Source organism: Phascolarctos cinereus, unplaced genomic scaffold (genome assembly GCF_003287225.1).
Source record: "Phascolarctos cinereus isolate Bilbo 61053 unplaced genomic scaffold, phaCin_HiC Scaffold_3;HRSCAF=262, whole genome shotgun sequence".
NCBI lineage: Eukaryota > Metazoa > Chordata > Mammalia > Diprotodontia > Phascolarctidae > Phascolarctos > Phascolarctos cinereus.
Window position 1 is genome coordinate 142,482,744 of NW_027555736.1, and position 20,806 is coordinate 142,503,549.

Consider the following 20,806-nt stretch of genomic DNA (forward strand, 5'->3'; position numbering starts at 1 on the left):
CCCATCAATTGATGACTATTGACCCATAAGCCTATTTTCTTATCTATATAAAACCTTTCTAAAAATGATTTGCATAACCTCTTCAGGATTTCTTATTCATTCATTTCAGTCATGTCCAACTCTTTGTGACCCCATTTGGGGTTTTCTTGGCAAGTGGTTTGCCATTTCCTTCTCCAACTCATTTGATAGATGAGGAAACTGAGGCAAACAGGGTTAAGTGACTCACCCAGGGTCACACAGCTAGTAAGTATCAGGCCAGATTTGAACTCAGAAAGATGAGTCTTCCTGATTTCAGGCCCGGCCTCTATCCCCTGCACCACCTAGCTGCCCCTAGAAATCATATGTTGACATTATATATGTTCTCTTGTATTTTTATTTATTTAGTTAAATATTTCCCAATTATCCCAATTTAATCTAGTCCAGCTAGGAGTATTGTAGGCCAGTGTTTCACACCTCCATTGTAAAACAGAGGGTTAATGAAATCAAGTATGTAAATTGCAATGCAAACCTTAGAGCTCTGTACAAAAGTTGCTACTATTCTTTCCGACTCTCAGATTCTGTGATTCTCTAAGACAGTCAATTTACCAGTAATTAGATGTTGTTGTGGTTGGATGGGGTAAAATGACAGCACTGAGCACAGAGAAGGTCTCCAAAAATATGAGCTATCTGATTGGACAAAGGAAAGTACATCTGTAATTATCTCTTTTGAGCCAATATGCAGGACCTTAGTGTTGATGACAATGGGCAGCAAGGTAGACCTGAAAGTCTACAGTCATCCTGATTATTTAACTGTTTAACACATCCTCTTTCAAACTGCCTAATCCTACCCTCAGCTCCCAGTTGTTAATATTTTCTCCTTTTCAAATTATCTGATACATATATAGGGATATATATATATATATATGTATATTTGTGTATACATCATATCCTCCTGACTCTCTCCCCAGCAGAACGTCCTCCAAGGCAGGGATGATTGTGTTTTGGGTTAGTATCACCAGAACCTAGCACTGTCCCTCACACTTGGTAGATGCTGAACTAATATTTATTTTCAGACCCCAAAGGCTGAAATGGAAAACATTTTATTTGTAATCTTTTGTGTTTACAATGTATATTTTCATGAAAATTACTCATAATACAAAGGTAGTAAGTATCTGACAATGGAAATGAGAGGGTTTTTCATCATTTCAATCAGATATCATTGGAGAAACTGGGCAGAGAGATCTAGATCCCTGTTGTAATCAGTGGGAAGCATAAGGAGGATGAAATCTTGGGAGGTTGCTTTGGACACACTGAACCCCAGTGATAGTTTTAGGGTAAAAATAAAAACATATTATCTTCATTCATTATCATATGTCTTTCCTTGGAGCTAAAGAGATTGGTATTTTAAGAAAAAAAAAGATTCCTAAGTTTGTTGCCTATCTGCAGGAGGGATTTGATGGATAGGAAGGGAGCTTTTGACTTTTTGCAACCTGATTTCCATTTCCTTAGGTTTATCATTGCTGTGGGGTTTGCTGTCTTTTGGGGCCATGCAGTCAGAGTTTTTAGAAAGAAAAGGAAAAGGAAAAATGCTGCTATGTCTCCACCAAACAGTAAGTTTTTTATTTTATGAATAGCTCTTTTGCCAGATACAATGATTGATTTTTCAGTTCCCTGGCTTAAAACCCATCTATAAAGTGTGTAAAGAATATTTTAAAGGGCCCTCATTCTGCTGTGTAATAATTGTGCTCACTTCTGATGGGCTGCCTTGGGACAAGGCAGCCCATCTCATCGGTTTCACACTGCTCATTAAAAAAAGACTGTAACTACTATTCCTCCAGAACAGGGTAAAAAGGGTCAAATTGCAAGATTAAGAGTCTACTAAACTGCTAAATAACAGTGCTTGGATCCCTATATCTTCCTCAACTCCTGGGTTCTTACACAACAGGCTTCATTAAGAATGTGGTGGTGTCCAAAGCAGCTAGATATCTAAGCCCTGTGGAGAATGACAGGTTATTCCCAAGTCTTCCTAGCAAGACTGAGCTACCAAGTCCTGAGAAGTCCCACTTGTCAGCAAGAACGCCTGCGGCCGAGGGAGGAGAAAGTGGGAGAAAAGAAGGCTCAGGAATTACTTATGTTGGGGGCCCATGAAGGGGTGGGGAGTTAGCCTAAATGCAGGCTTCTGTGACTGAACTCCTGTCACACATTGTCACTGTCACTACTCTGAGGGAAAAAGTGAGAGAGGGGATGACCCCTTCAGAAAGAACCTTGTGAACTGAACAAATGCAATAGCTCTATTTGGTTGGTGCACTCAAGAAAATGCCCACACATGTGTTAACTGACTAGAGTCCAAGAACACAGCTAAAGAAGTTGGATGTTTCTTGTGGATGTGTTTGTTGCAGATGCATTTATCTCTTTATTTTGTTGGGTTGCTTTTTTTTTGGTGAGGCAATCGGGGTTAAGTGACTTGCCTAGGCTCACACAGCTAGTTAGTGTCAAGTGTCTGCGTCCAGATTTGAACTCACATCCTCCTGACTCCAAGGCTGGAGCTCTATCCACTGCGCCACATAGCTGCCCCCTGCATTTATCTCTTAGTGAAACACAGAGACACATGACATCTGGCTCTGGTCATAAAATTCTACCAACTCTTTGCTTTTGTCTTTTTCCTTAAGATCCAAAGGTAATTTGAGTCCCCATCTGATCTAGTATGGCAAATAGCAATGGTAAATCGGTTGGTTTTTTTTCTTTTAATTTTTAGACAATTGGGGTTTAGTGACTTGCCCAGGGTCACACAGCTAGTAAGTATCAAGTGTTTGGTCTGAGGCTGGATTTGAACTCAGGTCCTCCTGACTTCAGAGCCGGTGCTCTATCCACTGTGCCACCTAGCTGCTCCAGTTGTTTTTTATTTTTGCTCAGAACCTTTGATTTCTTCTGTGTAAGAAATTCCTGGTGAGGAAATCCTCTCCCGATACAGATAGCAAGCACTCTGAAGTCTCAGAGAGTTGTCCGGGTCTCCCCTGACTCAAACAACTCATCCGTAACAGATGGAGAGTTGGAACTCCATCATCCTGCCTGATACCACCCCTCTATCTACTATCCCAACCTATTTTTCTAGAGTCCAAAGTATATACCTATTTTTTAAGTCTGAAAAACACAAAACATTATTGTCTTACCAGAAAGTACCCTGGGTAGGGCTGTACCTAGCTAATTTTTAGTTTTCAGGGGCTTGGAAAATGCCTTTGAATAACTGAATATTCAGAACTTACACAAAAATATGCATGAAACCTAAAATTTCTAGGTTAAGCACCACTATCCACCGCACATACAAAAACACTTAGATCCTGGCCACATTGTTGTCAAAACCCAGGATCAGCATCCCTGACTCAGTGCTTCTACTCTGAAAAGTCTACAATTAATTAGCATGCAGATATTAACATCCAGTTTGCTTTTGGAGTAAGAGAGCATAACTTTTCTCGCCCCACTTCTTCTCTTTGCTATGATATGTGTGAATATTTTGTCATTGTTCAAAAGGAGTGGAATGGAAGACAACTCTTCCTAACTATAGTGGAAATGATTCCCACAAACCAAACCTTGAAAAGTGACTATTCATTTTAGCCTAACCGGAATATAGAGGAAAGAGAACTGGCTTTGGAGTCAGAGGACCTAGATTCAAATCCTGCCTAGGATTATTACTACCTGGGTAACTTTTCATGTCACTTCATCTCCCTGGGACTCAGTTTCCTTGCCTGTAAAATTAGGGGATGGGACTAGATGTAGATGGCCTTTGTGGTTTCTAGATCTATGACAACAAAAGGGTCACAGACCTTTCAAGTGAGGTTTAAGGGACAAATGCATTCCCTAACAAATACATTCTTTGTCGTGAGATTCAGAAGGTTATAAAAATGGGAGTTGTTAGTAAAAATGTCAAGTCTGTGATTAAAGTTGGAGGTCTATTCTCTGCCTCTTATAGGGCTTTAATTTTAATACTTTTTAACGCTATGCAGGTAATTAAAGGCAAAGGTAGTAAAAAAAAAAAACCAACCCAGAATCTAACTACACTCTAACTATTTTTAAAAGTAGATGGCAAGAGCATAGCATGATATGTAAGTCCCTGATACGTGGTCTAGTGACCCTATAGTTATCTTTAAGGTACTGTAGAGGTTCCTTAGCAGAATGTAGTTGGGCTAATCTAGCTGGATTGGTGGACAGCTCTGCTCTGCGCACCAGGGTGTGCCTGAGTGTGTGGCTCCAGAATCCAGATCATTTCAATATCTTGCCTAAATTTGCCAAACGGCTCAGTGTTCATGCTTCCTGAAAGGAAAACTCTTGCTATTGAAGCTACCAAGAGTGAAAACTTGAGGGGATGACTTTTCACACCTGACTCAGTCCTTAAGTCACATCAAGAAAACAAGACCAATGGGAGTGTTTGGTTGATCTGCTCTGGAGAATGCCTAGCAGCCCCAAACTGTCCAAGGCAAAGGCTCTTCCCTTGGATGAGGACCTCAGAGGAGTCGAGGGTTCTCAGGCATTGATATCAGCCTCCTTCTTAACAGCAGGTTTGTAAATAACTCCTTTGTTTTCTTCTTTCTTGCTGCTCGAACAAGGAAAACACACAAATCAAGTCAGCTGAGAGGAGAACTGTAAGCACCAGGGCTGATGTAAGAATGAGGCTAGCATTCTAGGGGAGGCCATGCCTTTCTCCAATTATGAATGGAATGGCTAGGCTTGACATAGGATGCCCTAAAATAGGACTGGCCAAGCCCTCTCATTCCTTTTTACAGGCACGATCATGGGATAGTATAAGGTGTGTCAGATTTGTAGTCAGAGGTCTAAGGTCATTTTCTCCTGAAAGAACACAGTGAAAAGACCACTGGAGTCAGAGGACGTGGGTTCAAATCCAGACTCTGCTACTTACTACCTTTGTTACATTGGCCACGTCACCAAACCTCTGGATCTTAGTACCTCTTCTGAAGAATGAGGGGGTTGAACTAGATGGTTCTGGAGTTCTTTCCAGACCTAAATCTGTTATCTTATAAGAAATCTGCATTTGTTTATGAAGAAGTCCCCTTTATCCCACCCTGTACCTAACCTTCACTGGACTTCAGTGACATATATTTTAGTGCCAAGATAAGCTGGTAGTGTAAGTACCACCTATAGAGAAATGGAATCTGTTTTGGCCTTTCCATAGTATCAGAACATGATGACACCAAACCAGCTCACCTCTTCTTCCGTCGAAGAAGCCAAATTGATAATGCAAGGATAATGGAGACTCCTAAAACACCAGCTATTGCCACAGAGAGGATGACTCCTGGTGATGAAAGAATCAACACACAGCATTTAAACCTTGTCTTTTCCTTCCCCTCCACTTAATCTTACTATAAATAGACATGAAGATGAATCACAGTTGTAAAATCACTCACAGAGAAATAAATTGGGAAAACAACATCTGATTCCAGTGCCTTGTCTTAGCAGGACACAATTAGAATCCTCTAGTAAGGCATTTGAAAGGAGGCAACTACAGACTTAACGATACTGCAGAACTATGTATTGTGTTTTTTTTTACTTTGGCTTATTTGCCAGATTCAATAAGATTCTGCAATTCCCACGCCTGATTACTAGTAAAAGATTACAAAGCAGAATTTCAAGCATCCACAGAACAGTGAGCAGCCCACTCCCAAGGTTATACACCCAATCAGCAGTTTATCTTTGGCTCACCCAACCTTCATCAGCACATCTTTAGGAGATGGCTTCACATCCCGGACAATAGTGAGCCTAGGAGAGAGACTCTTGGGAAATATACTACTGCTTAAAACTTTCATTCAGTGAATGTCTGATTGGTAAGTTAATTTTGATTTAAAATGAGAGAATTACTCCACATATAAGACCCACTGCAAAGACATGGAAAGTACCCATAGCAACAGCACAGAAAAGCAAGTAGAAAAGATCAAAATTACTACAGACACAAATCACAAACAGAATCACAAAGATCACTCTGCTGGAACATGCACAGTTGGCCAACCGGCCACATACCCATACTCAGTCCTGCGTAGGAAATGTCTTGCTCTTAAAAAAGGAGGGAAAAAAGTGGAAATTAAACCAGAGTCAAATCTTTCCTGATGGGACTCCATGTGTTGAGTAGGGGTCTCTCCCATCTTATTTTTGGGGAGGTCTTGAGGTTATGCAGATCTAGGAATGTTTCAAACTTAGAGAGGGTTTTACCACTGGTGGGGATAAATACTGTTCCAAGAAGGGAAGAGAGATTGTCATTCTACCTAGAGACTCCACAAGCATTCTTTTCTATTGAGAAATCACTGTATTACCTTGTTAGAACTATTCTTCAGAGGAAGCTCCCTGCTACTGTCATAAACAGTGCTGTCGAAGGAGGAAAGAGAGATGCTTGCTTGAGATCTAAGAAGGGCTGAGTTAGGAAGCAGGCTAACTTGGGAAGGTCAGTTGTCTACTTCTCTAGACTCAGTCCCAGGGCTTTTATTGTCTGCGCTCTAGAGATTTTTACACTCTCTCCCTTGCCAATTTCATCCACTTCTAACGCCTCAGTGATCACTTTTAGGTAATTAGAGTACCCTTCCCCTTCCCCTCAGTTCCTATCCTGGATTAGGAAACTCAGTAGATAGAGTCAGAAAGGTCAGATTGTGACCCTAAGCAAACCACTTAATCTCTGGGGAGCCGTTTCCTTGTCTATAAGTTGAAGAGGTCTAACACAATGATTCCCAAGGGCCCTTTCAGTTCTAAATAGATTATCGATCCTATGAGCAACGAAGACCTATGGCATTTCTGCCTGATATTCTGTTAGCACCTCAAACTCAAAATGTCCCCAGACTGAATTCATCTCTTTTCCCAAACCAATGGAAAGAGTACTGCTCCTACAGAGGACCTCGTTTTGAATCCTACTTGAGATGCTTGCTCTCTGTGTGACCTTGGGCAAAATCATTTAGCTTCTCCAGACCTGTTTCCTCGTCTGTAAAATGATGGAGTTGGAGTCAGTGGCCTCTGTGATCCTATCATCCTTTCCTCCATACCTGCCTTTTTCTTTTGGTGACACTACCACTCTTCAGGTCAGTTTTGAAACTTTGGCTCTCCCCCTTCTCTCCCTCACATCTAATCAACTGACAAATCCTGCCTATTCTGGCTCTGAAATCTCTGTCATAAACTCCTTGGACTTTCTCTGCCTCTATGGTCACCACCCCGGGTTGGGTTCTTATCACCTTTCGCCTGGGCTGCTGTGATGACCTTTCTGTCTCCTTATCTCCAGCCTCTCCAAAATTGCAATGCATACTTCGTGGGATTGAAAAATCACTTGACTGTACATCATTTTCTATCTATACACAGAGAGTGCTAACCTCCATAGTGCTTTGCATATAGTTGATATTTCATAACTATCTGAATGAAAATCTTCCAGACTTTCTCAACTAGGAATGCCCTAGAAACCTTTTCACCCTGGGAGTATGCTCCATCTCTGGCCTTCTCACACTGGAGATTTCCTCTTCATCTCGATTACCTCATTCCTCTCAGAATCTTCATTCTAAGGAGGTTGCCCAGGCCAGTCACGTCTTCACTCTTCTCCAGGCTGCGCTCCTGAATCTCCCTGACTTTCTCTGCTCACCCTCTATCTCTTCCTTTTTAGCTTCTGAAGGGCATAAGCTTCTGCTTATGTTTGTATTCCTGGTGCTTGGCACATGTAAGCACTTAGTAAATGCTTGTTGACTTCACTTGAATGAATCGAATTTCTAAGAAAGACAAACGTCCTGTTTCAACATCATTTCCCTGACTTGATTTCCTTTCCTGACTTCCTTCCTTAGGCTTACTTCAATAATTCAATGGATTTGTGATGTCATCGCGTCAGGGGTGAAGATTGCAATCCATTCCTGCTCATCCTATGACTCTTCTCTATATCCTCTCATAAATCCTCCATGAGGATTGCTTAACACTTGGAGGCTTTTCTCTCTTTTAACATTACATAGGTCTTTTTTTTTTAACATTACATATGTAGAGTGTAGCACTTGAATTATCCATCCATTATCACTCTATGATCAGCCCACCTCATTTTCTTTTTATGCATCTCCTGGATTGTATCTTTTATGCCACTTCTTTCACACAAGTCATTGTTAGTAACTTGCCGCAGCCTTGTTATGCCCACCATAAACCTCCCGACCCATGAAGGAAAGAAAGAAGGAACATTTATTAAACACCTACTATGTTCCAAACACTGTGCTAAATATTTTACAAATATTATCTCATTTGATCATCACAACCCCAGGAGGTAGATGCTATTATTGTCCCCATTTTATAGTCGAGGGAACTAAAGCAGACAGAAGTGAAGTGACCTGCTCAAGAGTCACACAGCTAATATCTGAAGTCAAATTAGAACTCAGGTTTCTTTGACTCAAGGGTCAGTGCTCTGTACATTATGTCCTCAAGATGAAACAATACTCATTCTCAAACAAACTGGAGATACACTTTTCATTCTCTAGAGAAATCTGAGAGGTCTCCATTGACTTTGGATTCAATTATGCACATAAATACTTTACCCTTTCATTTAGCCTAACCAAACCTCTGTAGATGATGACTTTTCCCAGAGAACTTTTTGCTACGGGGCTGAAAAATCCCAAGGGGCCACATTCCTCTTCTCCCTGAAGCCAAATTATTAAGGTGAATATCATAACATTCAAAATAGCATGGGTCCCTTTAGTGAGGATCCCTGAAGTACACTGATTCATTAATCCAACTGGGTATCAGTTCTATCTACTGCAAGGATCATGGTCATAAAACTCACTGAAGGCCATCCTGATTCCTCCTGTTATACTCAGCCAAGCTGTGTAACAGTGTCACATCTACTTAAGAAATATGGAAGCTTCAATTCAAGTCAACACATGCTTATCAAGCGCACACTACGTGCAAGGACTTGAAGGGAGGGGCTTCCTCCTTTCTCTTCCCAACACTGGAGTCTAACTGTCCTAAGTCTTTACTCCAGTGTCCTCTCAGATTTGTGTCTTTAACCCATATATTTTCCCTTGTCTTGGGTTATTCTATGTGATCTCCTGGCCAGTTTATGTTCCTCTAGCCCAGTATTTAGCTTCTCATTGTGATAAGCAGATATGCTGGAGAGAAATGACCTAGAAGTGTGTCACCCACCAATGGGAGGGGCAGTCTACCTCATTTACCACTCAGCCCACATCTGCCACAGCTAATATTCCTGTGTAACATGAAAGATAGGGTTGGCTCCCTTGCCCAGAGCCATGCCCCTAGTAGTTCTTCCCACCCCTGGACACAAGGACCTCACTGTGGCTTAAGGAGATGCTGTTCCTTACGGGAGGGTTTTATGCTATTTGTATCACCTGGGCTCTGAACCTTTGTGGCTTGTGGCCTTGGAATAGTATAATTTGGGTTTTAGATTTGTTTTAAGGTATCCAGAGGCTTCTAGTCATGGCATTTGGGGAGAAAAAACCTTGTTTGTGGTTTAAATTTCCCATTTCTTTGATGAAATAGCCCTTGTTCCTTGTTCCTCAATCCCAAGATCCCTACTACTGCCAACCCTTTTCTCTCCACATAGGACTATCATCGTCAAGTCTGACTGCTTGCCCAAGTCTTCCAAACTGGAGAATTTCTAAAATTGTCCCTCTAATAAACACCTCAAATACCACAAAAAGTAGAGCAAATAGCTGAGAAATCCCAGTCTTGGCTGAATAACATAGTGCTCTCCATCCTGTCACCATGGGGGCATTTAATAATCCCTTTTCAATGGGAATCAAGCTTTTTTTCATATGTAAAGAAACTGAGCCACTGAGAGATGAAGGGATTTTCCGTAAGAACACACAGTCAAGACTCCATGACTTATCACGAAGAAGAATCCAGCTCTATTAATCTTCCATAAGGAGATCTTTACCCTCAAGAGCTATAATCAGCCCCATATTACAGTGGATAGAGGGCTGGGCTTGGAGTCAAGAAAATTTGAGTTCAAATCCTGCCTCAAATACTTATTAGTTGAGTAATCCTGGGCAAATTACTTAAATTCTCTCTGTCCCCATTTTCCCTTTTGTAAAATGGGAATAGTAATAGCACCTATCTCCCAGGATTGTTTTGAAGATCAAATGAGATAATATTTGTAAAGCACTTTGCAAACTTAGAGCACTATATGAAAACAAGCTATTATTATTGATAGTAGTATTACTACTACTACTACTGATATGCAGCATTTGTATGAATACCTGACAAAGCTGCCCAATCTTAGCGTACAGGAAGGATTTAGAATGTAAGTCCCAGAGAAGATATAAGGAATACCGACAGAGAGACAGAACTAAAAAAACATAAAATTTCAAATTATAGAAATGTTTTCTCCCTCCCCAGGCTCAAAGCTAAGCAATACTAGTAGGAATCTGGATTCAGGAATGATGCCAGATCATTTCCTGTCAAAAACCTTGAGATAGAAGACCAATCTGTGATTCTAAGACTTTGGCTCCCTCTAAGATTCCAAGAAGCGAGGAGAAGAGACAAACAGATTTTTTTTTGAGGGAAATAGAATAGCTAGGGGGAAAAAAAAGCTGGTTTAAGAGGTAGTTCACTTATATGACCTATGAAATTAGGTAGTTTAGAAAAGAAAAAAATGCTTTCAACTCAGCAAAAGGGCATGGTAGAGTTGATTGCTTAGAGCATCAATGTCTCGTAGATGCAGTAGGTGGGAAAGTCGAGGCTGAGCATCCTTGAAGGGCACAGGGCACAATAGAGAAGGGAGCATACAATACACAAAAAAGGAAAGCTGTACACTGAAAAATGCATAGACAACTTCATAAAAGCTGCAATCTCCAGCAAGCTACAGAACACTTTTAGGAGGCTGGATGAGCCTGCCACTTGCCACACTGCTCTGTGAAACTGGCTCCATGGTTACAAGAGCTGAGTTCTTCTACTGGCATCAGGCAGGACCAACAGAAACTGGTTAATTGTTTTTTAAGGATCTTCTACAGCTCTGAAGGGCAAGCACACAAAAATCCAAAAGGAGGGACACGCACCTCATTTCCACTGCTCGTGGTTCCTGGATCAATCTGGCATTCTTTCTCTAAGAAGATCTCGTATTTGAATTAAAGGCAAAACATAGTCCTTTTCCTTTCAGGGAAATGTCATAAGACCCTTCTGCAGATAACATGTGACATAATATTGATGGGATATGATGAAAACAACAGGATAATTCTCAGTGACTTCTAGACATATCACAGAATTGAATAAACTGAAGGTTGAGATTTCAGACATACCTTCTGTCAACTTAGTCTGCAAAACTTTTGGAGAAATACACCAGATATAAGCCATGGCTACCAAATTCCTAAAATATTGGTTCCCTTTGGATGAGTTTTTGCCATAGAGCTAAACCCATCTCAAGGAAAATTAGACTGGGTGAATGTGGAACACAAGGAACAGAACTGATTTTAGAATTTATATTGGGGAGCAGCAAGGTCTTCCTTAGTCATATATTGCTCCTTCATCATAATTCTATTATGATATCCTATTTAACCCTGACCTCTTGAAGGCCAGAGTTCAAGCTCTATAAGTTCTTTACCAAATTGGCAAAGCTTTGAAAATAGGACCAATAATGGATTTTATGTCTGCCATTATAAAACGAGGCTTGCTAAGTTTGGAGAGGCTTATCACCATAAGACTGGCCACCCGTTGAATTTTTCTTCAGCTGCAGGAACTCATGAAGAATGAGGCATGTATAAATAGTGGTCTGTGTCAGTAGAGGGATGCCTCCATTGATGAGGGCATAGATCCTTGAAGTAGTGACATATCGAATATTTTGCTACTTTTCAGGTAATACATTCTATATCAGGAAAGTTCCTAATTCAGTCCCAGAATAACTCATTTGCTTCCAGATTCTAGGAAGATAGACTCAGAATGGGATTGAAACTTCTAAAAAAAATTCTCCCTATTGGAAATTTTTAAAAGAGTGAATGCTATGTTATTCTGCGGTACTTAGTTCAAACTAGAAGCACTTTAGAATTCCCAACAACCTTGGGTCAATGATCTCTAAAGATGCTAAGGATGTTTGTGGTGGGAGGACAGATGGATTTTAGCATTAGAGTCCTTTTTCCCCACCTTTCCAAGTCAGAGCAACAGTAAGATGTTATGAAGTCAGTAGGAAAATATCTCAAATCTGTAAATCCCATAAAAGAGGATTATAGAAATTTAAGAGCCTTATGGAGTTTCCACCTATTTAGATCTTAATTTTTCTAAATGAACAGGTCATTTTAACACCATTAGCAAATTAATACTCCTACAAAATAACACTTATGTAAAGACTGAAGTTTGGATATTGAAAAAAAAATTTGCATTTAAGATCAATTTTCCTCAAGGATACAGATTAAGGTATTGGGTGGTTCTTGGAATTTAGTCTACAATGTTTGTCCATGTGTCTCTGCTACTCAGTACCTACTTGGACTATCCAGGGGCAGACGGCCAACAACTGAATGGCTTTTTCAGGGCATCTTCTCTGCTCAGTGAATTGCATTTCCCTGGCCATGCTAGTATGCGTAATAGGTGCTCAGGAAGTAAATGTAGCATTCATTTAAATGCAGTGATTCTTCCTTTGCCTCTGGAAAAATTTGTCCAATGCTCCCTGATTTGGACATCCTATTTCCTGGTTGAAGTATCTGTGTTGTGATGACTTGAACTACATGGATAATATTAAGGACTTTGAAGCAGATCCCAACCTCTAATCTGTAATCTTAGAGAGCTGCCTGAGGCTTAGGTGACTAGTCCATGGACACGCAGCTAGTGAGTATCAGAGATGCAATTGGAGCCCAGGTCTTTCTTACTCCGGATAAGGTTAAGAAATTACATATATTTTTAAATCTACCTTGCCACTCTCTAATTTGAACTAATTCAGGGAAAAAAATTGTGATGCACTAATTACCATCAGGTGTTCTTTATTTGCAAATGATGAAGCCTCAAGACACACAGCTTCAAAAAAATAATAATACTCCACAGACAAAATACTATAACATCAATTAAAGTGGTTAAGTTCCCTGACAATTCCAAAATTAGCCATCTTAGCTTTTTTAGGTTCTCTGGGGAGTTTTTTTTGCTGTTAGGTTTTTAAGGAACTGCAAGATTGATTAGGGCTAAGCAAGACCAAACTTTACTAACTTTTACTAGGCCAAGCTGCAAACCAGTTCACTCTGAAATCATCTCTCACCTCATTCTCATTCTCCACAAAGGTTTCATCCCTGAGAGCTGCGTTGAGAATGAATTTCTCTTTTAGCAAGGTTTTATAAACTCCAGAACACTTTGTATAGAATGGTTGACCAAAGTCCATTGGGTAATTTGGGCATTAACATTCTAACTGTTGTTTCACAGACTTGGTTTTGGGAAGAAATGGGTTCACGTGACCTGCAGCTGTGAGGCTGATCGTGAGTGTGATTTAGCTGGGCTCCAGCCTCAGCTGTCGATTACATTTACCAACAATATCCAGTAAGCAAGCTTAAGAACATGGTTATAGAAACTATTGGGCCCACTCATTCATGTTAACTTATCTACTTAATATTTTGCCTGCTCCTGACATGAAAGCAAAGCATGATATTACTATCTTTTAAGGCTGATTGCTATTTTGCTTTGTTTCCCTTTTTTCATTTAGACTCAATGTTGTGGTCCTTGGTCTAAAGAGTCTCCATTGGAATTTGGCCAAAGTACAGAACATTGGGCCCTCAATTAAGAAGCAAGCTGCATATTCAGTCCCTGTCATCTTTCTCATTTCCACACAGTAAAATAGGGTTTTTAACTTACAGAATCTGGCTCTAAATGAGAGCCAAAGAAGTCACAGCATACATCTTTTTATGGACCCTAACTTGACAAACAAATCTTTTTTTCAAATCTTATATCCTACTAATGCCTTAGGAAAGGAATACTTTTCCAGAGCAAAGAAAACACCTAGTATGATTCTTACCTCCAAAAAGGTATTGTCTGTAAACAGGAAAGGATTTGGTAGAAAAGATATAAAGAATAAGAATGGGAAAGGAAAATCAGAATAATAGAAGATATAAAATCCTCTGAAACTGGGCTCTGTGCTCTTAGAATTATTATCATTATTATTATTGGTCCAGGCCAGGGAATTCCTTATTATGAAGAACTCTCAGTGTAGAAACTTTCTCCACTGATGTAGTCAGTCTATAATTTATAGCCTTGGAAGGTTGCCTAGGGCACTGAGAGATTGGGATTTGCTTATGGTCAAATAGCCAATACGAATCAGAGGTAAAAATTAAACTCAGGTCTCCCTGATTTCAAGGCTAGCCCTCTAGTGCACTGTGCTGTGTTACCCATTTGTCTCAAGGTTCTATGGGCTGAATCTCTTCTTACTATCTCTTTATCTCCACAGTCTTCTCCACCTATATTTTTAAAAATTGCTTCAATCTTTCTCGTTGTTTTCAGCACCTAGCATAGTGCTTGGCACATAGTAAGCACTTAAGAAATACTTGGTGAGTGATTGAATGGTCAATATTATCAGACTCTTGATTTCGTGTCACAGACGCAGTAAGTGTCCATGCATATCATGGAAAATTCTCAATTTTTTGTATGATATTTGGTTGGCTCCTTGTAGCTGAAAATTTTTAAAAATGAGTCCTAGGAAGCCAATTTATAAACAAGCCCCCAAATTAAACTGCAGGTTGTAAGCTTCTGGAGGTCAAGTTTATCACATCTCCTACTTCTGTATCCTCAATTGAACCAATTAGAGCTGGGTACCTTGTGAGCCCTTGTTGATTAATTAATTTCTACACTAGCCCTTCAGCTTTCTCCTTCTTTGAATTAAAAAAACACAAACAAAAATAATTAACTCTCCCTCTTCTAGGGACTGCCCTTAATGACTGATAACTCTCACTCTAGCTGTTTCTAGGGCCTAGAGCTCTTACTTAGTAATTTAAATGAATATTGAATATTTTACTTAATATTTAATATTTAAATAAAATAGTTCTAGGTTTAATGGTCCAGGCTGCTGAACTCTAATAGTTTGTAATACATTTCTATAAGTAGATTTGTACCATAAACCTAAAATTGCATGGGGACTTGTTGATGTTAACTGCACTGATAGGGAGACTCCTGAATATGAGCAGCTTTCAACAAGTCTTGGATGTCATATTTCTGATACTGCTTCCTGATAAATACTGGAAAAATAGCCCTTCTCCTAACTCTGTTTTTAAAAATCAGAATACTGGGAGAATGGAGTGTCTGGCCAAGTTTCTATAATCCACCTTCCACTGTCCTGGATGGTCAGTTTCCATCCAAAGAGAGTTTAGAACCAGCCTGGGTTTTCTGAAGCAGCATTCACAGCTGAGCTATGCATTAGCAAAATTGGCAAAGCTATGTTGAGACCTTCATTTTTCTGCTGTTCTCAAGAGCAAATCTGACTCCTTGGGGCTTCCACCTCTGTAATAGAGTCACCCAGCAGAGCCAGAATAGGATACCAAAGCACTTTCTAGCAAGCCTGACAATTCTGCCTGCGTCTGAAGCAATGACCTTAGACCTGGGTCAGGTCTAAGAAGATGGCTAATTTTTCTCAATACATCAATTCAGCATTACAGAGTAGTGGTTACATTTAGATGGCAAACCCAAAGTCCTGCAAGCTTTCTTCTGATCCTCTGTATTTGCCCTCATAGAGTGACCCTGCAATGTAAAATCAGGTTTGGATTCATAAATATCCACTTTGCCTACCCACATGTGGTTCAAATGGAAGACATCTGGGGGGAGGGGGAAGTTTCCTATGGGGGCAAGGAAGATAAAGTAGTTTATATTGGTTCAAGTATCTACTGTTGGTTCAAAAAATAATTTACCAGGACCCTATTTCATCTAGCTTGGTATATTTCCCTATCTCAAGGAAAAATTTTAGTTTTTACTTAATTAAAAAGTAAGTCAAGTTTTAACACTTACAGACACTTAATGAAGTATCATTCATTTTTTAAAAATGGAAAAGGAGTCATATCCTTGCAGGAGCTAATGCCAGGCAAATAAAGCCCTTTCAATTTCCCAAAGGACCCCAAACGCTGTCATTATGATGCAGACTCACTTTCTTAGGAGCCATTAATGTTGGTAGATGGAGTTTTCCAATGGAGGAACAAAGAGGAGAATATAATTGCCTGAGGTTACAGAGATGAGAACTTAAGAAACTAGCACACAGGTACTTCGCCTGCCTCTTAGGAAACAAAAATAGATTTTCTCAATATACCTTAAACAGAACAAAAATGCAATTGATTAAACAGAATATATTCAGATAGATCCCAAAGCTCTTATTTTAGAACATTTTCCAGAAAGTGTTTTTTGAAAAAAATCCTCATCTGTTCAATTAAACCCAATATGTAAATGTTATCATCTTGGCGTCAAAGAAAAGACCGCTGCCGAGTGAGAACTATGTTAAGTCTAAAAAGAGAGGCCTGTCTTCTGACAAAGGATAGATAGTGTCTTCTTTGTATATTCAGGAAAGCTCCACTATTCCACAAGAGATTGAAAAGGGAGTTGGAAAGAAAATGAGAATCATCCATATCTTCAGTTAGGGAGGGAGATGGCAAAAAGAGATGCGAGCCCCAGGAAGACCTGAGCCCACAGCTTTAGGCACCAAGGGAGGGGAGATGGTTATAAATGGTAAACTCCACTTTAAAAGAGAGAGTGTAATCTTTTATGTTGGTGCGTCACTTTATATGAGATAGATCCAGCTAGAAAGAAGAGTCAGGAGTGACATTTGGGAGCAGAAACACAGAGGTCTTGTCTGTAACAGACAAATGGAAACTAGATTCTGACAAAAATTACCTTTAAAATCTGAGGTAGCATAAAGAACATCCTTCAAAAAATACATTTCTCTGCTGTAGCACATCAGAGGAAGGACTTAATTTCATCAATGTTCTCTCAGAAGCTGCAGGATGTGAGGCAGGGAGGAGGATAGTTCCAGAGAGGGCAGGGATTCTTAACCTAGGATCCATGAACTTGTATTTTTCTTAATATTTTGATCACTGCATTTCAAAAGAATTGCTTTCCTTTGTAATTTTGTGGATTCTTATTTTATGCATTGAAAAAACATTGTGAAAAGGGTTCTCCAGGACACCAAAAAAAGGCTAAAGAACTCTTGGTGTTAGATTTTTTTCCATCAAGCTTGGACATCATGGCTAAAAGGAAAAACCAACTCCTCTTTATTATGGCATCAGAAGTAAAAGCTTCCTTGAGTTTAGATATATATGTTTAAGTATGCTTGTGCTTGTGAAGGAACTCCAAGGAAATTTGGTAAGAGAGCAGCAAATAATGAGCCTCGTTGGTTTGGAGGACCGTACTAAATATTACTAACATCTTTGCTAAGGGAAAGCACTCTGGTTCTTGTCAATAATCTAGTACCAAGTGCACTTGAGCACATGAACACAAATTGTGGAGAAAATGACGCTAAACCTCAGCTGGTGGTGGCAGCGGCAGAAGGGCATGTGAGGCAGAAAAACAAGAATCTCACATCAAAAGTTGGCCTTTATTTCATTGAGTATCTCAGGAATTAAAAGAATTCCTTGACTTTCCATGGCAGAATTATGACTTCAAGGCCAGCCCTAGAGATGAGGGGCAATCCTAGAAGGGCTCCATTCTGACTGACCCACGAAAAGTCTTTCTGAGTTAATAAGGGCCTGAGGTCCTGAGCCATTTACTTGGAATTCCTGATTTATGCTCCATTAACACCAGCTGGAAAGTGGGCAATCGAGAGATATCAAAGCTTTCTAAGACCTCACAAAATTGTTTGTCAAGGTACACAAGTCTTCTGAGCCACTCCTAGTGTTTTTTATCTCAACTTCTGAGGTCAGACAGCTGTGGAAATAATAGGTCCTTTGCCTCCCTGGTTCATAGAGGTCTCTCCATCACTCTCCCTTCCTTCCCTCCCCCACCAAAAAAGGGCTGCATCCCCTTACCTTGGTGGAAGGAGACATGTACAAGCCTTTCATCAAACTTTTGGACTTCTCGGAAGTTGTTGACCAGTTCCTGAGGTGAGGGGTCATCTATATGGGTGCAATACAGAGCTGTCTCCAGAGCCAGCAGCTGTGAGGGAGTAGAGACACACATTCTCAACTTCTACTGCTACTATGAGGTGCAAGAAGCAAAGTGACTCAGGCTTTTCTTCTGTTGGGTGAAGTGTGATACCAGTTGCACTGGTGTGTACATGGGTGTCCTCTTTCAGAGCTGGAAATCAGAAACAAGAAGGATATCTACTCTCCCAAGCTCTTGCTAACTCTACCCTTTACATAGACATGGAGCATTCTGAGTAATCATTTTTTTTTCTACCAGTGAGGAAAGTCTTGTGCAAATGCACCAGGCTTGAACCCTGGGTTTCATTCAGAAGGGTGGCAGTTCTTAGCCCCTGAGAGGCTCAGGAAAACAGCTTGCTACACAAGTTACAGTGTATTGTGGAAGATCAATTCAAAAGTGAGCATTTTTCACTCGAGGAAATCACATGGCTGTTTCAGCCCCTCTACATTTGGCTGTCCTTCCATCTTACCAAAAATAATTATTGATTCAGTATTCTACTTGTTTCCTCATCTCCACTGTATGTCCCAAGAAGAATTGATTCTTTAAAAATATTTCTTTGTTATAGTTGAAATCAGACCTGACTATGGATGGTTTTAGGTGACGTGGAGGAATATATTTTGGTTTTAGGGTCATAGGTCATTGAGGTGCATGGATTTAGATCTAATAGGGACGACAGAGGTCATCAAGTCCAACCGTCTCATTTTACAGATAAGGAAACTGAGGACCAACTAGATTTACTGATTTTCCCAGGGTCATATAGCTGGTTAACCATCTAAGGCAGGATTCAGATTTAGGTCTTCTACTTTACCTATATTGAGGGCAGAAAATCCAGAACTGTAACAAAAAGCTGTAGATGAGATAAATCTGTTCCTAGTAGGTTTTTCCCAAAACCACATTAAATTATACGAAATAATTAGGAGGGGCTCAAGCAGATGTGTGCTGGAGCCAGCTGCAACTGAGAAGCAGTGTTTAAATTTTCAGTGTGAGCATTTACAGCTTGGAAATTGGCAAATGCTATACATCAAGGCTTGATTTATTGTTTTGTTAAATGTCTAGAGTTAAAAAAGTAAATGGAAAAGACATAAATAATGCAGATTAAATTTAAAAGTATGTCACATTTTTTTTTCTTTTTGGTGAGGCGATTGGGATTAAGTGACTAGTCCAGGGTCACACAGCTAGTAAGTGTTAAGTGTCTGAGGCTGGATTTGAACTCAGGTCCTCCTGACTCCAATGCCAGAGCTCTATTCATTGTGCCGCCTAACTGCCCCCACACTTTTTTTGAGAACCATTTGTTAAACATTTACTAGCATACCACTAGGCACGAGTTTTTTGCCTATTATTTGTATATGATTTCATGAACCCATGAAAATTATACAGGGGCAGCTAGATGGCTCAGTGAATAGAGCTCTGGCCTGGGAGTCAGGAAAACCTGAGTTCAAATCCAGCCTCAGACACTTAACACTTACTAGCTGTGTGACCCTGGGCAAGTCACTTACCCCCAATCGCCACACCAAAAAAAAAAAAAAAAAAAGAATTATGCAACCTCTTTCAAATCAGTTTTGAGTTGCTAAATTAATATTTCACTACATAAATCATTTATTTTTTTTCTTTATTCCTTCCTGCCAACCAAGTTTATTCAATGAATGTTTATTACCCATTGATGTAAACCACTTGCACCAGAAGCCTACAGCAGAGAAGAGGCAATGAACCAGGAGAAAGATAAGAATATGAAAAAGATGACCCAGTGATATCTTTGCAAATTGTGAAAACTAATATTTATATAGTGCTTTAAGGTAGGCAAAGTGTTTTATATAAGTTACCTCATTTGGCTGTCACAACAACTCTGTGAAAGTATAATATTATTGTCCCCATTTACAGATGAAGAAACCAAGGCTGAGAACAGTTAAATGAGCCAGTAAGTGTCTGAAACAGGATTTGAACTCGGGTCTTTCAGATGCTAAGGCCAGCTTTCTATCCTCTAGACCACTGAACTCCCTGATAAAGAGGGGTCCACTTATTTTCCTGAGCTTTACTACCTTTTATTTTGTTCAAGAAGGCAACGGTTGACCTAAACTAATCCTATCCTTAACTTTAATCCAAAACCTGCCTACAGGAATGGCTAGCCTTTTACTTTCTCCTGTGAAAGAGGTCACATTCACTCCACTGACATGAGTTATGTATTGAGTAATGTTTAAGTAAATAAAGAGGCAAGGCAGGGCCCTTGGAGGGTAAGGACTGCTGGGCCTTCTCTGTTCTATATTCCTTCCCACTTTCTTATGATCATTTTTCAAGACCTGTTGTGGTAAGCATTTGTGATTCTCACTCTTCTTGGTATCTCCCCTTCCAATACCACTTTTATGTAGGAAATAAGAGGGGCATGCTTTGCCTCTGATTTTCTTATGGTTTTCTTCGACTTATCCAAATGACAGGCTCCCAAGTAGCTCCTAAGTTACCTGGTCCTGGGAGATTTGGACAGGGTTTCGGAAAACTGTCCAGAGCACGCTGGGGAAACAAGGAGGAGTGGTGAGAGAACCTTGGTAGCGGTAGTATTCATTTAGGTTCTGAGGAAGAAGGTCTTGGATATTAAAACCTGGAATTTGAATTTTCTGATCTGAAAGAAACAAAATGGGAGGGGGAGGGGAGGAGGAGGAGGAAGTGATATTGGCATCTTTGTAATGCATAGAAATGTTCTTCTGATAAGAACCCTAAGCATATTTCTGTGTCTACCACCCTAAAGCTGCTCTATCACTGTTGACCACTCCACAAATTTACCACTGACTTCATAATAATA

The 20,806-nt window shown here is 40.0% G+C and overlaps 1 protein-coding gene across 3 annotated transcripts in view; it reads right to left on the bottom strand.

The window, feature by feature from the left end:
- Positions 1–1,063: 1,063 nt before the first annotated feature.
- CA12 (carbonic anhydrase 12) overlaps positions 1,064–20,806 on the bottom strand; it is an 80,066-nt gene continuing 60,323 nt past the window's right edge. The window contains exons 7-11 of one of the 3 annotated variants that reach the window (XM_078151194.1): positions 20,469–20,626; positions 17,901–18,027; positions 6,007–6,039; positions 5,197–5,284; positions 1,064–4,567 (exon numbers count right to left, since the gene is read on the bottom strand). In XM_078151194.1, the coding sequence (XP_078007320.1) occupies positions 4,498–4,567; positions 5,197–5,284; positions 6,007–6,039; positions 17,901–18,027; positions 20,469–20,626 (476 nt within the window). In that variant the 3' untranslated portion in view covers positions 1,064–4,497. Of the gene's footprint in view, positions 4,568–5,196; positions 5,285–6,006; positions 6,040–12,888; positions 15,634–17,900; positions 18,028–20,468; positions 20,627–20,806 lie in introns of those variants that run through there. The other 2 variants (XM_078151195.1, XM_078151197.1) reach the window with 2 other exon arrangements.